The 17,379-nt window shown below is 43.9% G+C and overlaps 1 protein-coding gene across 1 annotated transcript; it reads left to right on the top strand.

Annotated features, from left to right (window-relative positions):
- Positions 1 to 16,365: 16,365 nt before the first annotated feature.
- On the top strand, positions 16,366 to 17,191 carry LOC311367885 (myosin-4-like; the record flags this gene model as incomplete). The annotated part of the gene is made up of 4 exons (XM_084486748.1): positions 16,366 to 16,572; positions 16,677 to 16,820; positions 16,911 to 17,067; positions 17,160 to 17,191. 4 exons carry the CDS (start codon positions 16,366 to 16,368, stop codon positions 17,189 to 17,191), a joined length of 540 nt encoding a protein of 179 aa, XP_084342874.1.
- Positions 17,192 to 17,379: the final 188 nt, after the last annotated feature.

Consider the following 17,379-nt stretch of genomic DNA (forward strand, 5'->3'; position numbering starts at 1 on the left):
CTCCTCAGAGTGATTCACTGCATACAAATAGCATAGATTGTGGAACTTTTTTTTTCCATAGGGGCTGCATGAATGAACACAGTAGAGTAGCTATGCCATGTGTTTAAATAATAATAATAATAATAACAATAATAAACTCGAGCAAAGTATATTCCAGCCTCCCAAAACAAAATCTTGTTTTAAAATCTCGTGTAACAGCTGATACATGAAGTTATACTTTTAAATCAATGCATCTGCAAACACCGTACAGCAAACACATTTTCTTGACACAGACATCGTTTACAAGCCCATATCTTTTGGGATTGATGAAGATTTGATCGTGTGAAAACATAGTTTTACCGCGAGTGAGTGTTTAAAATAATGAATGAATGCGGGTGATGCTTGGCGCTTGTGTGTGTGCGCACCCATCTGTTTAAACACACGCAAACTAAACATGTAACACATAATACAGTCCATGGCGTGCATATTATGAACACAAGTCGATAACTATAATGTATACAATACTGGTAACAAACAATGTTTGTTAATGTATTGCCGCATATCATTAAATAGACCCACAGTTGCGGCCACAGGACCGTGTCCGCATATCATATATGTGTTAAGTTGTCTTTGCCGCAATTAACATGACTCAGTGTTTCTGAAGTTGTAGAAGAAAACGCTATTCCATGTGTGAATTAGGCCTATTATTTGGCCATAAACTGAGCCATTTGAAGTTTGAAATTCATGTGGTCATGCATCTGTCTCAGCAGAGAATGCAAAGGCGCTGTCAAAATATCAACTTGTCAAGTCAAATGCGCTGACTCTTAAAGGGAATGGGAGATGGCACTCTGATTGGTTTATTGCACGTTACGCCCAAAACACACCTACAGGTTTCAGACCAACGCATTTTAGATTTGCGTCGGGCGCAAAGCTCATTTATCTTGCCGTCATAATAGCAACAGCGCCATAGAACCGCCCACAAAGCTTCTTTGACTTTGCGCCTTGACGTCTGTGTTTTAGACCGTCTAACTAGGACCCCTACAGTGCAAGTGCAACATCTCCAGGGTAGAAAGCATTTGAATTAGCCCTACATACAAACAAACTATTTTACAATTAAGAGAGCCATGCAGTGTAGGCAGCGGGCGGCCTAAATCAGGGAACAAACATTTGACTCACCATCACCATCATCAGTGATCTTAAAGCGCTCGTTTCATGCTCTTTCTCAATGCAAAATAATTAATGAGTTCTTCAAAGTCCAGTTGGCACATTAGGTCATGCTCTTTAGAGTGCAACAGTGTGGTTCTGGAAGTAAAAGTCCCATTCAGTTTCTCCAGAGGTTTTGATTAAAAGCCATTATATTGTAACCATCCAAAGTATACATACCACGCGCCGTTATATTGTGAATCGATGGTATGTCTTTGAAACCACTACACTACTCATAATCCTAAAGTGTTACATGACTGGTGATGACTGGTGGAGCTCGCTGTTACCGTGGAAACGTTAACTGCACTTGCGAAAGTCAGGTCGTCCATGACTGCTCCTATTGTTTTCCACAGCAACCATGATTTCCCTTAGAATAATGGAAAGTTAGAGAGTTGTTGTAAAAGCTTTAGAGGAAATGTGCTCTAGATGGGCTTTTTTTTATATTGAATATATGATAAAAAATAAAAGTAAAAATAAAAATATATGATATATCACTAGCAGTGCTTTTTTGTAATTTTGGTAGTATAACTATATAACTGGAATACTAAACCGAATTCACTTCTATTAAAAACGAGTAACGTTATTATGCGGTGATTGCAGTCAGGAACGACAGAACGTACCATGTCGATGACAACACTATAGACTATATTAAACACTATACATACACACACACACATACACACACACACAGAATATATGACACAACTTGTATTAACAATATGAACAATAAGATAATGACAAATGGTATAGAATGGAAGTAACGCAATAAAGTAGTGGGTGGAACCATTGTGGAAGGTTTCACAATTAAGATAAGATACACTTTATTATCCTTCAAGGGAAATTTGTCTTGGACTCCAATGCTGTCACATATAGCTGCTTTACATAAAATAAAATAAAAATACAAATGCAGACAATGCATACATATAGGACACAGGCCAAATATATCATACAACATACAAGAACAGTGCAATTCACACACACACACACACACACACACACACACACACACACACACACACACACACACACACACACACACACACACACACACACACACACACACACACACACACACACACACACGTATTACACCATGGGTCATGATCAGTAATACTATTGCACAATTTGTTTGGCCCTGGGGGCATTTAGGATCCTTATTGAGGTGGTCACAAATGAATTCCTAAAGCGGTTCAGCCTGCAAGTGGGGACTCTGTAGCGTCTACCTGATGGTAGAAGCTGGTATTCTGTGTGCAGAACATGTATCTGATCAGATACAATTTTCTCAGCTTGTCAGAGCACAGACTGCTCGTAGATGGACTGCAAGGGGAGCTTTTCAGATCTCCCCATCACCTTCATAGCGGTATGAATCAGGCGCCCAATTTTAGATTTCAGCTGGACAGGAAGGTTACCATACCAAGCCGACATGACATACCTCAGAATGCTCTCTAACACCGCCTGATAAAATAAAAACATAACTTTCTGATTAACGCCACACACCCTGAGTCTACGCAGGAAGTACAGTCTTTGCTGGAGACGAGAACACAGGTAATCAACATGAACCTTCCAACTGAAAAGGTTAAGTGAGTTAAAAGCGGAACTAAAATCAATGAACAAAAGGTGTGCATAGGCCTCAGGAGCTTCAAGATGCTTAAGGGCAAGGTGAGTGATGCCAGTGATTGCATAATCAGTGCCTTGTCTGTAGGCAAATTGTTGTATGTGTGACGGGGTGAATTATCTCAATGGGGGGGGAGGTAGTGCCCTGTCTTCTGGATACGGGTTCTATGGTTTCCACTATAACAGAAACTTTTTTTTTGGAAAACTTTCAATCATGTGACAAGTCGCTCAAACCCTGTAACTGGCTGCAACTACAAGCCGCTAACGGTTATGAAATTCCATACTCAGGTTATGTAGAACTGGATGTTGTAGTGTTGGGTAAAACATTTCCTAGTATGGGTATTCTAGTAGTACGTGATCCAGTTGACCCTTTCACCCGACAACAAAAACAGGCAGTACCAGGACTCATAGGGATGAACATAATCCAAAGTTGTTACAAGGAATTGTTTGCAGATCTCCACCTCACCCTTTCCAAACCGTCAAGGGATAAAGACAGTAAGGCTTGGCAGCAGGTCTTTACCACATGCCAATCTATCGAACACCTTTATAGTAAAGGGTACTTGGGTAAGGCTAGAGTGCAGGGGGGGGCAGTACGTATTCCCCCGGGATCTCTTAAGCTCATTCCCCTAGTTTGCCCCAGCGCTGCCAAGCTGTCCCTTCATTCTGTGTTATTAGAGCCCCCGTTAGAAGACACCCAGTGGCCCGTGGGTTTATTAATATCTAAAGCGTTATTGTCAGTGACTAAGGGGGTGGTAGAAGTACCCGTGACCAATGTAAGTTCACAAGAGGTGTGGCTTCAACCACACACTACTTTGGGTGAGCTTCACATCGTACAAGTGATGTCTGCAGGGTGTGCTGTGGATATTGTGGAGGGGGGCAGTGGGGGACAGGTTGCCATAGTTCAGTCGGCAGAGGTGCAGGCCACTCCCTCAATAGACCTCTCCAATCTGTCATGGCCCATGTTATCGGCAGAGCAAGAGAAGCAAGCGAAGGCACTTCTCCACCAACATAATGGGGTCTTCAGTAGAGGGGAAGGAGATGTGGGGTGTACCACTCTAGTCGAGCATCAAATCCCTCTCACCGATGACACCCCCATCCGACAGAGATACCGCCGCCTGCCCCCGTCCCAGTATGAGCAAGTAAAGGCCCATATCCAACAGCTGTTGGAGGCTGGGATTGTCCAGCCTAGTTCTAGCCCCTACTCATCACCTATAGTCATCGTACAAAAGAAAGGGGGTGACATGAGACTCTGCGTTGACTACCGACTTCTGAATGATAAGACAAAGAAGGACGCATACCCATTACCTAGAATAGAAGAGTCTTTGGACGCACTGACGGGAGCGAAGTGGTTTTCGACTCTGGATCTTGCAAGTGGCTACAATCAGGTGCCAGTAGCAGAGGCTGACAAGGCTAAGACTGCATTTTGTACACCCTTTGGCCTGTTTGAATTTAATCGCATGCCATTCGGTCTTTGCAATTCACCAAGCACTTTCCAGAGGTTGATGGAGAGAATTTTTGGAGATCAAAGCTTTCAGTCACTACTTTTGTATTTGGATGATATAATCATCTTTTCCTCTTCCTTTGAGGAACACCTGAAGCGCCTGGAACTTGTCCTAACCCGCGTACAAAATAACCATCTTAAACTAAAACTGTCCAAATGTCATTTCTTTCAAACGGAAGTGAAGTATCTGGGGCATGTAGTTTCTGCGTCAGGGGTAGCGACTGATCCAGATAAAATCAAAGCCGTAGCGGAATGGAAGCAGCCGACGACTACGAAGGAATTGAGGTCCTTTTTAGGATTCGCGTCCTATTATCGTCGGTTTGTGGAGGGCTTTGCAAAGGTCGCCACGCCATTGCATCGTTTAGCTGCTATGGTGGAGGCAAGTCAGAGCAAGGCCAGAGCCCGGGTGAACACTCTAGGAAGTCGGTGGACCCAAGAATGCCAGCAGAGTTTCCAGACCCTTAAAGATCAGCTGATCAGTGCACCAGTCCTAGCTTATGCTGACTTTACAAAACCATTCATTCTAGAAATTGATGCTAGTCATGCAGGACTCGGGGCTGTTCTTGCCCAAGATCAAGGTGGGCAAAGGAAACCCATCGCCTTTGCCAGCAGAGGCCTCCGCCCTACAGAGAGGAACATGTCCAACTACAGTTCTCGGAAACTGGAGCTGTTGGGCCTAAAATGGGCCGTAACCAGTAAGTTTAGAGAGTACCTGCTGGGTGTGAAATTTGTTGTCTACACAGACAATAATCCACTAAGTTATTTACAAACAGCCAAGTTGGGGGCGACAGAACACCGTTGGGCGTCAGAGCTGGCGATGTTCGACTTCGACATCCGATACCGACCTGGCACTGCAAATAGAAATGTGGATGCACTTTCTAGGCTCCCTGACCCAGTCCCTATTGCTGCGGTTGCCCCAGGCCTAGCCATCCCCCCTCTGCCTCTGGGCTCCATTGAGCCTCCAACCGAAGTCCTGTGCCAACAGACTAGTGCCCTTCCACTACGGCAAAAGGTTGATCTACAGTCTCTGCAGTCTATGGATGCAGTTATTGGACCTTTTAGTCTCCTGTGGAAGCGAGGAATATTGCCCACCAAAGCCGAACGGATACTCCTGCCACCAGGAACGCAAAGGCTTCTTAAGGAATGGCCGAGAATTCAGTGTCAGGAGGGGGTTTTGTACCGAAGCATCCGGCTGCCAGGGGAGACTAGGGAGACACTCCAGCTCCTTCTGCCACAGTGTTTAAAGCGCGAAGTCTTGATAAGCCTCCATGACGATCACGGGCATCAGGGCATAGAACGAACCACTCAACTCATCCGAGAGAGATGCTTTTGGCCGGGCATGACTCATGAAATTGAAAAGCACTGTCAGGAGTGTGGCCGCTGTGTGGTGGCAAAAGCGGTCCGCCCAAAGGTTCGGACTTTTCCAGGGAATCTGATGGCATCCTGCCCCCTTGATGTTGTTGCCATTGATTTTACAACACTAGAGAAGTCTACGGATGGCCGAGAAAACGTCCTTGTAGTAACAGATGTATTCTCAAAGTTCACACAGGCTTACCCAGCCCGCAACCAGAAAGCTAGTACGGTGGCGAAATTACTGACAGAGGGGTGGTTTTACCACTACGGGGTGCCTAAGCGACTCCATAGTGATCAGGGAAGAAACTTTGAGGGAGACCTCATGAAACAGCTGTGCCAACTATATCATATTGAGAAGAGCCGAACAACACCATATCATCCGGAGGGTAATGGGCAGTGCGAAAGATTCAATCGTACACTACATGACTTGCTCCGCTCTTTACCCCCGGAGCAGAAGCGCAGATGGCCGCAGGCACTCCCTCAAATACTCTTTGCCTATAACACCACTCCGCATGCATCAACTGGGCATTCTCCCTTCGAATTGATGTTCGGGCAGAAAGTGCGATTGCCGGTAGACTTTCTCTTGGGCCATGCGGAAGAAGAATTGGACCCAGTGTGCACTCATGATTGGCTGAAACGGCATCAGGAGAATCTCAAGGAAATTTACGCCCATGCCCGAGATCAGTTAACTGTGGCCGCAGAGCGCCGAAACCAACAAGTTACCCCTTCAGTAAGCCAGCCACTTGCACCAGGCACGCTGGTCCACCGAAGAAACCATCCGTTGGGCCGCCATAAGATTCAAGACTTTTGGGATTCAACGGTCTACGAAGTGCAGAGAGCCTTGGATCAAGATGGGAGAGTATACACCATATGCCCACAAGATGGAACAGGTGCCCAGAAGAACATCAACCGGGCCGAATTACGGGTCATTCCAGCTGAGGTGCGAGCGGAACCCACCCTCACCATCAGGATTCCCAGAGCACCAGCAGGTCCCCAGCGGAGGGGAGATGGAAGGAGAGGGACGCCTCTGGCAGAAGAGAGCGATGATGAGGAAATCATTGTGATGGAGCCCGCGACGAGTCTAGAGGCAGTTGAGGGAACATTCCCCATAGGTGATCAAGGTGTACCACTTCCCCACGAGCCAGCAGTAACCACACCAAGCTATAGCCCAGACCACATACAGCCTGATGTCCATGAGGCAATGACACTGGAAAATGCACCAAGCCCCTCCCCCAATCTTGCTATGGCAGTAAGACGCTCAGCACGGGCTAGAGCAGGACAGCATAGTAACCCATTCCATCTTCCTACGGCAACCTCTGTGAACGTAGGCCACACCAATTCAATTGAAGGTAGACCTAGATCCCCCGCTGCCCCCATGCACATGACATTTAGACCTTGGGTATAGAGGGACCAGAGTCTCACCGGGACGGTGAGCTTTTAAAGCTGGGATGGGTGTGACGGGGTGAATTATTAGTTTAAGTATAGACTAAATATTCATTGGTTACATACACTCCCTCCCTACAGAGGGAGCCGCTTTGATCTCGCGGACTTTAGGAGGTTGATGGCGGGGGTGGTACCACCTGCGTCTAATGTGTAATTGGACGAGCGAGCGTGTTCATTTACACTGATCGGTCCATCGCCGCGAACTGGGGCTACGGAGAGCATTGCCCAAAGACGTGGCGTGTCGTGTCGGGAGTCATTGCGCAAGGTAGCCACTCGTGAGTCTAATTGCACTTTAGCAATACTTCTGTCTACATTTCCCGTATATTTATTACAAATGGTGTGCCATATGTACGATTGATTTTATGTTTAACGTACTGTATAGTACAGGGAACGTTTAACTGAAGATGAGATGTTTCTATCTGTGTGCTGTGTGTCATTATGTGTGTTTTTGGTCTGTTTCAGACGTGGCGTGCGTCTGAGTGTTTGTGCCGCTTTCTCCCCTGTATAGTTTACCTCCAAGCTTCTGTGGGAATTTAATTATTATATTCATCTATTTTGGTTTGAATTTCATTTCTTTTGTTTCTTTTGGGATGGGGGGGGGTCCTAATTATTAGGGCCTGGTCGAGAGCGCGTGTTGTCCATTAATCTATGTTCATGGTAGCTCATAATAATAAGTTTGCTGTGGTTTGTCACTTGTATTACTATGTGCTTAGACTATCTTGTTGTGCTGTGTATCGCCATCTTTTGAGTGCTGTGCAATAACTGAACTGATTGAATAAGATGTTGGGCGACTGTGTTTTTATGTGACCAGGTCTTACCTCCTTGTTTATATTTACTATAGTTATTGTGTCATAATAAATTAAGATTTATCTTTTCTATACCAGCGTCTTTGTGGGTCCTTTAAGATCTGTTGGGGAAGGACTACAGAACTAGATTCTCACTATATTACATATGTCTAATTTAGGACTAATCTCTGTTTTTAGTATTGACACCATGTATTTTTCAAAGCATTTCATGACAATTGAGGTTAGTGCCACCGGTCTGTAGTCGTTATTTTCAGTGGGGCAGGTGGATTTTTTCCAGATGGCAGGGACTGTATGTGAATCTATAGACAATTGGAAAATGGGGCACCAAGCTGGAGTGAGCTCTTCTGCAAAGGTCTTTGGGAGAAGAGCTGAAATACCATCAGGGCCTGTGGATTTACTCTTACATACCTGGCTGAATAATGCCTGTATTTTCCCTCAACATATGATTAAGTTCCTTCTGCACAGACTTTATGCTCATTCGGTCATTATTTATGAAAGCCACTATCTTACGGTTAATACAGTCCTTAATCTCCCTAGTTATATAGGGCTTGTTGTTGGGATACACTGTGATTTCCTTTTTAGTGACTACACAGTTTACACAGAATTGAATATAATCTGTAATAGTTTCAGCAGCCTCATCAATACCCAAGTCATGAAATATGTCCCAATTTGTAGAAAGAAAGGATCCCTTAAGTGTCTCTATGTTGTCATGTGACCATTCATATATGGATTTAGTCTGTGGTTTGCTGCTCTTAAAAACGGTTTTGTAGGTTGGAATAAGGTGAATAGTGTTGTGGATAGTGGGGGTTTCGATGGGGTCATCCCTCCCCGCTTTTCCCAAAAAGGGTCCTATATTCCCCGCTTTGTATGTGACTGGGGAACAGTCACATGATTATCAGTATTTATTGTTTATTTAAACTGTCCAAATGTGACAAAAACAAAAGCCAATTTACAGCCTAATCTCTGCTCATCTAGGCCTATTTGGATATGCGCGTCAAACAGCCTGTAACTGATGGCAATCAGCACTGATGGTGGAAAAAATAACAGCTTTGTATGTGACAAAATACAAAGCGTACAAAGCGGGGAACATAGGACCCGGGGAACATAGGGATGACCCCCTCTGGAGTTGGTAATGAACACAGGGTTAGTCAGTTATTCGAGCTGCTGCCCGAGCTGCATTTCCACTAAGAGGAACATAGACTGAACGGATGATAATGTTCCCGAACTCTCTAGGGAGATATAGGGTCTTAGAGAGAGGCACAGCAGCTCAACGTCTGAAACCAATGTCTCCCTCCCTGTATAGTTCCTGCAGTAGCGGTCATTGATAAACACGCCAATGCCTCCTCCGCGTGTCTTCCCCGAGGATTCGTCCCTGTCGGCACGAACCACAGAGAAGCCCTCCAATCAGGGAGTCGGTTATGTCTGTATGAAGCCAGGTCTCAGTGACGACCAGTAAGCAGGATTCCCGGTATTCAAAACATACCTTCGCAGTGGTGCGGAGCTCATCAATCTCATTTCTCAAAGAACGCGTGTTGCAGAGAATCAAATTATTTTTTGCACCTTATCAAATGTTTTATGGATATTACTACCTTGACACGATTGGCTTGGTTCCTGGCTTAAAACTCTTTATATAACGATTTTACAAAAAAGTCAATAGAGAAAATGAAATTTTCTCTTTTACTTGGGAAATTTACTTCCGGAACAAGAGCCGTTAAAAAGGGGACGGTCACTGTTATGCTCGATTGACATCAAAGTCAAATTGTTCAGTCTGTCTTCACACATTTATGTCCTCAGTCTATGCTTAATAATTGGCAATTTTGAAAATGATCAGCCCCACTGGCATTACAACGGTCAGCGCTATGTCAACATTTGGGAAAACATTTGGAGATGCCTCTGCCGTATTAATGAAAGTAGGTTCCAGAGCTGCCAACTCTCACGGTTTCACCGTGTGACACACGCTTTTGCCTGTTTACACACGCACACACGCCACACATCAAATTTTTCACGGCAAAAAAAAGAAAAAGCTGAGACGCGTTCGTTCCTTTCCAAACTCCCCGACGGTAGAGTGAGACAGCGGGAGAAACTACCTTGAGACCCCCCTCCCCCCTTCCCGTCAACAATTCCACCCGCGGACCCTGTTATAAGGTAAGCATTAGACTCTATAGACCTTATTCTATAAACGTCAACGCGGCGGCCATATTGTTGACATAGTTGACATTCCTAACATAGGCTCTACGCGACAAACTGAGGATTTGAGCCAGCGAAGGAGAGATTTATGGCTGGCTAGAATTAATAGGCGAGACTTCAGCCGACTACTCATAGCGAAGTCTGTTCCCAACATTTCACCACAGGTAACGAGAGAGTTACCTGTGGTAGTAGTTAGAGTTAGATCGGGAGCGTAAACTATGTTCCCCGGTCGCGTTTTTCGTAGGTGGAATCCGGAAAAGGTTCCGCCTCAAGCGCTAGGATTGGACAGACAGCCTGTCAGGCAAACTCACATGCGGACTCCTAACCCTAACCATAACCATAACCGTAACCCTCACCCTAACCATAACCCTCATCCTAACCCTAACCATAACCGTAACCCTAATATTCATTCTTCCGGATTCCACCTACGAAAAACACCGGTCACATACAAAGCGGGGAACATAGGGATGACCCCGTTAGATCGGTCTAGCACACAGTCTATACATTATTTTATCACAGGGAGTAAGTTGTAACGTTACGATGGATGGTTTCCATTTGATAACGTGCGAACGAAGCCATAATATTGATAACTCAGAACGACAGCTCACTTCACTCAGTTCAGACAACTCACTCTCAATCAGTGTCATGTCAACAAAATGGCCGCGGCGACGTAAAAAGGGGCGTGCGAATACCCTCTATAGAGTCTCACTCTGGCCAAAAACCAAAAGTTGGCAACCCTGAGGTTCCTCGGTGTTGGGTCAGTGACTGCAGCACGCAAGAAATTCACACTGTGGTAGTTAGTCTGGAAAGTCACCAGTTAGTCCAAATTGCAGTTGGTTGGCTAGTGGTGGTAGATGTAGCCCCAGTAGTGTTCTGACTAGCCAACTGCCAAGATTATCTTCCAATATTTAACGATATTGACTTTTTTTTTTTTTGTCCTTTTTTAGTCCTGGATAAATCCTGATGAATTTACCCCTCTCATTGTGGCCCCGTCCCCCGTCCTGTCCTGTCCTTTGATGCGTTTCAGGAATATCTCAGTAACAATGGACTCATTGCGAAAACGCATCGAGCTGTAGAAACGCTGTATTACATATTGAAGGCCACTGTGTGGCGCTGGTTCTCCACAAAAAAACGTGGATCACATCAAGCCTGTGCAATGTATACAAACATACAGTCAAGGAGAAAGCAGTTGTTAAACCTTTTAGATTGAGCAGAAATATTTTTTTTATGTACAGTTAGTAATTCAATTTACCAAGGGGCTGTATTTAAAGCTACAAAAATACTAAAAAATTCAACACAACTCTAAGGTCGCCCAGCTGGTGGGGGGCGATGACATCATTGTTTGCGTTTCAGGGGTCCACACAGATCCTAAAACCAAAACGCATAGTTCCGTTTTCATCTTATCCACCCTGGGACCTGGTTCCTTCTGGATGGTCAGCCGAAACGCACAAGACTTAAGGCGTTTTCACCAAAAAATCAGGACCGTGTGGATGGGGCCTAAGTCATCCCGCAGAATATCTATATTTCCACCAGCTGTAATTGCTGTAATACACAGAAATGTTTTTAGTTGTTCTCGTCTTGCTTGGTTGTTTCTCCAACTTTGAGTGTCTTGGTTTTATTTTAAATGGTCCTCATTTATATAGCACTTTTATCCAAAGTGCTTTACAGTGTTGACTGACATTCACCCATTCATGCATGCTCATTCATTCACACACCGACAGCCAACACCTCAGGAGCAATTAGGGTGAGGCGTCTTGCTCAGGGACACACCACACACTTCGAGCCGGGGATCGAACCAGCAACCTTGCCGTTACCAGCCAACCCCCTCCTGCGCTAATGCCGCCCCCCCATTTTAAACAATATGTTGCCCACCCTGTGTTTTAATATACAGACCCCCTTAACTTACTTCTGGTTTTATTCAAGAATTGTCTGACCTTTTCTAAGTCATTATGTTAGAATGATTTTAATCGTGATTTTAATATCCATGTTTGTTGCCCTTCTTCCTCCTTGTTTGCTTCTGATTTGATCAAACTTTATTTTAATTTGACCCAACATGTGAAGCTCCCCAGCCATGACAAAGGGTACACACATGACCTTGTGCTCTCCCATGGTTTTTGTGTGGACTTTTATGTGAACTTGGTCGATTTTGCTGTCTCTGATCACAACGCAGTGCTCTTCCAGGTTCCACTCCTCTATGCTGACCCCAAACCAGCCACACGGATTCACTCCCGCCCCGTAAATCCACTCTCGCTCCGCCTCAGACCCCCCCCCCCCCACTGGCTGGAGGGAGCCGAACACTCCTTCATAGTCTGGACTGACCACAAGAACCTTGCCTCCATTCAAACAGCTAGACCCAGCTTCCCAGCTCAGGGGGTTGACATTTCCCTCCCATCAGTTCAGTCTAATCTCAATCGGGTTCGCAAGATTTGTAGGGACGTTGGTTCCACCTTGTTCCGCTCAGCTGACCGCAACCGGTGCATCGCTGACCGCCACCGGTCCCAGCCCCCCAACTACCTCCCAGTGCAGAGGGTTTGGCTTTCCTCAAGTGAACTACCCCTGAAGACATTTTCCAAGGAACTCACCCCCCATTATGTGGGCCCTATTTGATTGACTAACATAAACCCCACAGTGGTCAGACTCAAGTTGCCTTCCAATATGAAGGTTCATCCCACCTTCCATGTTTCTCAGTTAATGCCTGTTTCCACCAGCCCTCTGTCCCCCCCAGCTCCTCCAGCCCCCGTGTCATCGATGACCCCCCCAGCCTACGGGGGGGGTCCCCTAGGGGGATGGGGTTACCAATACTTTTGGGAGGGTTAATGCCCTGAGGAGCGTAGCTGGGTGCCCCGCAGCAACATCTTGGATGCGTCCTTCATCCGGGATTTCCATGAGGCGCACCCAGATAGACCTGTTGGGTGGCACCCATTGAGGGAGGATAATGTTATGGCCGTGGCCGTACCCAGCAGATGCTTTGCTCTGTCTCCCCCTCTTGGTGCCTTATGGGCAAGGCATTCCCTTGTTTTCCCCGGCTCTACACCTGTTGGACATGCACACCAGCCATCCATCATCCTCATCATCCTGCACTACTTCAACCCCGGTTCTTCACCCACTCAGATCGTTGTTTCAACCACAGTGGTAGATAACCAGTTGCATGATTGCTTCGCTAGCTGGGAGACCGTCAATGCATGAGTAATTGGACATCCCGACGCTGCTATTATGGCGGAATTTTTATAAAAACAATAGTTATGAGGAAAAAATATAAAGAGGGCATTTTGGGGGGGCCTTCTATGGGGCCTGGGGCTCCAGGCATGTGCCTGGTTTGCCTAATAGTACGCCCACCCCTGCTGTTACTTCATGCAATGGTCCAAATGCTGAATGAACCTGATAGCAAGCTATGACATTGTGTCTTCCTCTCACCCTCTTGCAGGCAAGAGCAGCCTTCTCTCGTTTAAAACTAATGCTGTCTATCCAGTGCACCGTCATTCCTAAATAACTTTTGTTGTTGGCGGACCAAATGTCCGTATATTTCGAAATCTGGGTTGCGACAGTTGAAAGACACCTGTCGCCTGGGCATAGAGTGCATTTGACTCGAATATTTTTGTCCTTTCAAGTTATAAACTGAAAGTAATCGCCACTGGCCGAAACCCCCTGTCTCCCTCTCCGTCTCTATCTCCATTTCCCTCTCTCCTTTGCACCAGCAGCTATGTCACTCAAATCGATCGCTATGGCAACGTGGCGAGGCAAGCAGCACACACACAGGCAGCACATACACAGGCAGCACATACACAGGCAGCACGCATGCATGCACCACTTAAACAGATCAGAACTTTACACACAGGCAAACACTGCTTGGGTAACACAGGAACGCGTGTTCCTATAGTCTAGTAAAGTAGTGTAGTTACCGATATTTTTAGTGTAATGCGTTACTTTACTTCATTACCCCCAACACTGTAGATAACCAGTCTCGGCATTAGTGAATTTTTTATTTCTAAATACATTTTGTGTTCCATGTTTCCTCCTGTTCATAATCTGTGTTTTCCTTGCCTCGGGATCACCAGCTCCGTACCTGCCTGCCATCCATCCTGTGTGCTCATCTACCTGCCTACCTGCCAGTAGCGTTGCCTGCCTGTCATCCATCCGTGCCTGTCTACCTCCTGTTTATTCCCTACTGCTCACATCATCTACAATAAACCTCTGGTTTAATTCAACTTCCATTGTCTGCGTCTGCACTTGGGTTCCACCCGTTCGGTCATAACATGGTGCCGGCAAAGTTTGTTTCAATTGATCTTTAACAATTGCTTAATTGATTTATATGATGAAACGTATGCTAAAATAATTCTACACATTTTGAACTTCAAGATCTTATTACAGTTTTAACAAGAGCTGTGTTTTTATTTGTTTTGATTCATTCCTTCTCTATCTCAAAATAACATAATTTTGCTTGGACATTTAAAACACATTTTTTGATAGTTTGCTGAATTAGAAAAAACTAATTAGATTAAAACTGATCATTTTATCAACAAAAACTTAGTGTCAGAGCAACAGAATAGTTAAGAAAATATTTAGAACTTGGGTTTGTTGTTTTTGTTTAGGATTTTTTTTACATTTGCATGTATCTATTAATAAATAAAATCGTTTTCAAAAATACTATCTATAATGGATCTCCACTTCCATTCTACATTTTTCAGCAAACCAAGGCACTTGACAAGTAGACGCGATACATATAGTGATGGGTTTTAAATCTCAAAAATCCTATTTACATGCTGTACTGCAACACTACACCCATAGAAAGAGATCAGGTTTCCCCATTGAAGCACAAAGTCGTGTGCTTTGTAAGCAGTAAACATCCTGTTAAGGTCTTAATAGTGGAAACCTGTTACCACCTCATATTTATAGATTTAGACCTCTAGATGTGACATTCTTAATGTTAAAGTATCTTTATGAAATATATAAAAAGTCTTTATGAAATATATAAAAAGGCAACTTCAAAGAGTGATGGGAAGAAATAAAAAAACTATACAAATGAAAGGAGGAAAGTCACAAAGTCACAAGTTATTGTATACTGTTGTATCTTAATAAACTGCATCCATCAGCTCTTTAAACTAACTATTTAAACTAACTGTTTAAAGAGCTTACATTGTATAAAGATTACAATGATCATACATCACACTATCACTTTAATTGTATTAATTGTTCTTCATTGCATGCGTTAATTTTCAATTTGCAAATCAGCCCAATAGTTTGAAAAGAACACATAGCAAATGTATACCAAATCTATATGAGGGTTTGCACCTCATGCCCATTTTGAGTGTGGGCTTACCCAGTGGTCTGCTATATAAGAGGACCCTGAGAGGGATGAACAGCTTGCAGGGCAGTTGAGGAAGAAACAACTGGTGGTAAGTCAGAGTGACGGTAAAGCTCTCCTTCATTCAAAACTTTAATAGTTAAGATTTTCAATTGAAACATTAGTGTGGTTGCAAAGCAAGCCACACTATTGTTATCATGTTTATTTGTTCTTTCTTTGTTATTAATCATGAAGGTTGTATTCTGACGTATTCCAGCAAAGGAATTTAGGTATACCCTTGTTAGATATACCACATTTTTTTACAAGAGCCATATTGCCTTATTTTCACTATTTATTTTCAATACAGCCTGTTTTGACAATTCGCAAGGAATGAAAACTGTTGTTGAACTACTTAAGGCTAAAGGGTATTGCAGAGTGATGTTACATATCTCACTTATTTAAATATGTTATGCATAGTTTGCCTCTAACTTGATATTGGTGTTTAATTTAATTTAAAGTAAAAATGATCTATTGTTGTGCTCCCTCGTGGCTCACCTGGTAGAGCTCTTACAATTAAGGCTCAGTCCTTAAAGCAGCCACCCAGGTTAATTCTCTCTCGCTCCCCTTCCCAGATCGTCTAACTGTAACTGTCATAAATGAAGCTAAAAGATATGATCGATTGCATGTCATAAAGTGTTAGTATTTTTAGGACTATGAATGTGCAATTACAATGACAGACGAATATACGAAAGTTGTAAAACTTTCAGGTGTCATGTTAATTTGTATTGTAAGTGCTGAAATAGCATCAGTTAAATCCGTTTAAAAATATTATGTCTTTGAATTTCAGGGCTGAAACTTGAAGATTCTCATTAGAAAAAGATCAAGGTAAGAGCTATTTTATGTCGGCCATACCGATCTCTATGAGAACAATTTGAGGACAATAGCATATGAGATACATCAAAACATTTTCTGTCTTTGTCTGACAGTAAGCTGCCACCATGAGTACGGACGCAGAGATGGCCTATTATGGCAAGGCTGCGATTTACCTCCGTAAGCCAGAGAAGGAGAGGATTGAGGCCCAGAATGCGCCCTTTGATGCCAAGAGTGCTGCATATGTGGCTGATGCTAAGGAGCTGTACGTCAAGTGTACCATCATTAAGAAGGAGGGTGGCAAAACCACCGTTAAAGTGTTGGCTACAGAAGAGGTAGGCTGCTTTTAATTTATTGCCATGCAGAAAATAGTTAGAAACGTTTCAAGGTAAAAAAAAAAATGAAACGAAACAAATCCAAAAATGGTGTGCTTTTTTAGGAGAGAACAGTCAAGGAGGAAGATGTCACACCCATGAATCCTCCCAAGTATGACAAAATTGAGGACATGGCCATGATGACCCATCTCAATGAAGCCTCTGTGTTGTATAACCTCAAAGAGCGTTATGCAGCATGGATGATCTACGTAAGATATTTCACCTACTAAATGAAGATAAATATTACTAAACAATATCACAGATCATATTAATGATCATCTCTGAATGATTTCCTTCAGACCTACTCCGGGCTGTTCTGTGCCACTGTAAACCCCTACAAGTGGCTCCCAGTGTACGATCAGGAGGTTGTCAATGCATATAGAGGCAAGAAGCGTATGGAGGCACCACCCCACATCTTCTCTGTCTCTGACAATGCAATCCAGAACATGCTTACTGGTATGTATAAGCAAATGGGGTATACATTAACAGAATTATTTTTGGTTTAAATGTTTGAATAAATGTAATACTTTCATTTATTTATTTTGCAGACAGACAGAATCAGTCTGTATTGATCACGTAAGTTTATACCTGTTGTTGTTAAGTTGGATGATTTAACATTACAAGTAAAAAATTACCTCACAAAAATCTCACAAAGAATCAGACAATGTAAAAAAAAATCCTAATTACCTTCTTTTCACACCCAGTGGAGAATCCGGTGCTGGAAAGACTGTGAACACCAAGCGTGTCATCCAGTACTTTGCTACCATC

The sequence above is a fragment of the Micromesistius poutassou genome (assembly GCF_964030765.1).
Source record: "Micromesistius poutassou genome assembly, chromosome: 22".
In the NCBI taxonomy this organism is placed as follows: domain Eukaryota; kingdom Metazoa; phylum Chordata; class Actinopteri; order Gadiformes; family Gadidae; genus Micromesistius; species Micromesistius poutassou.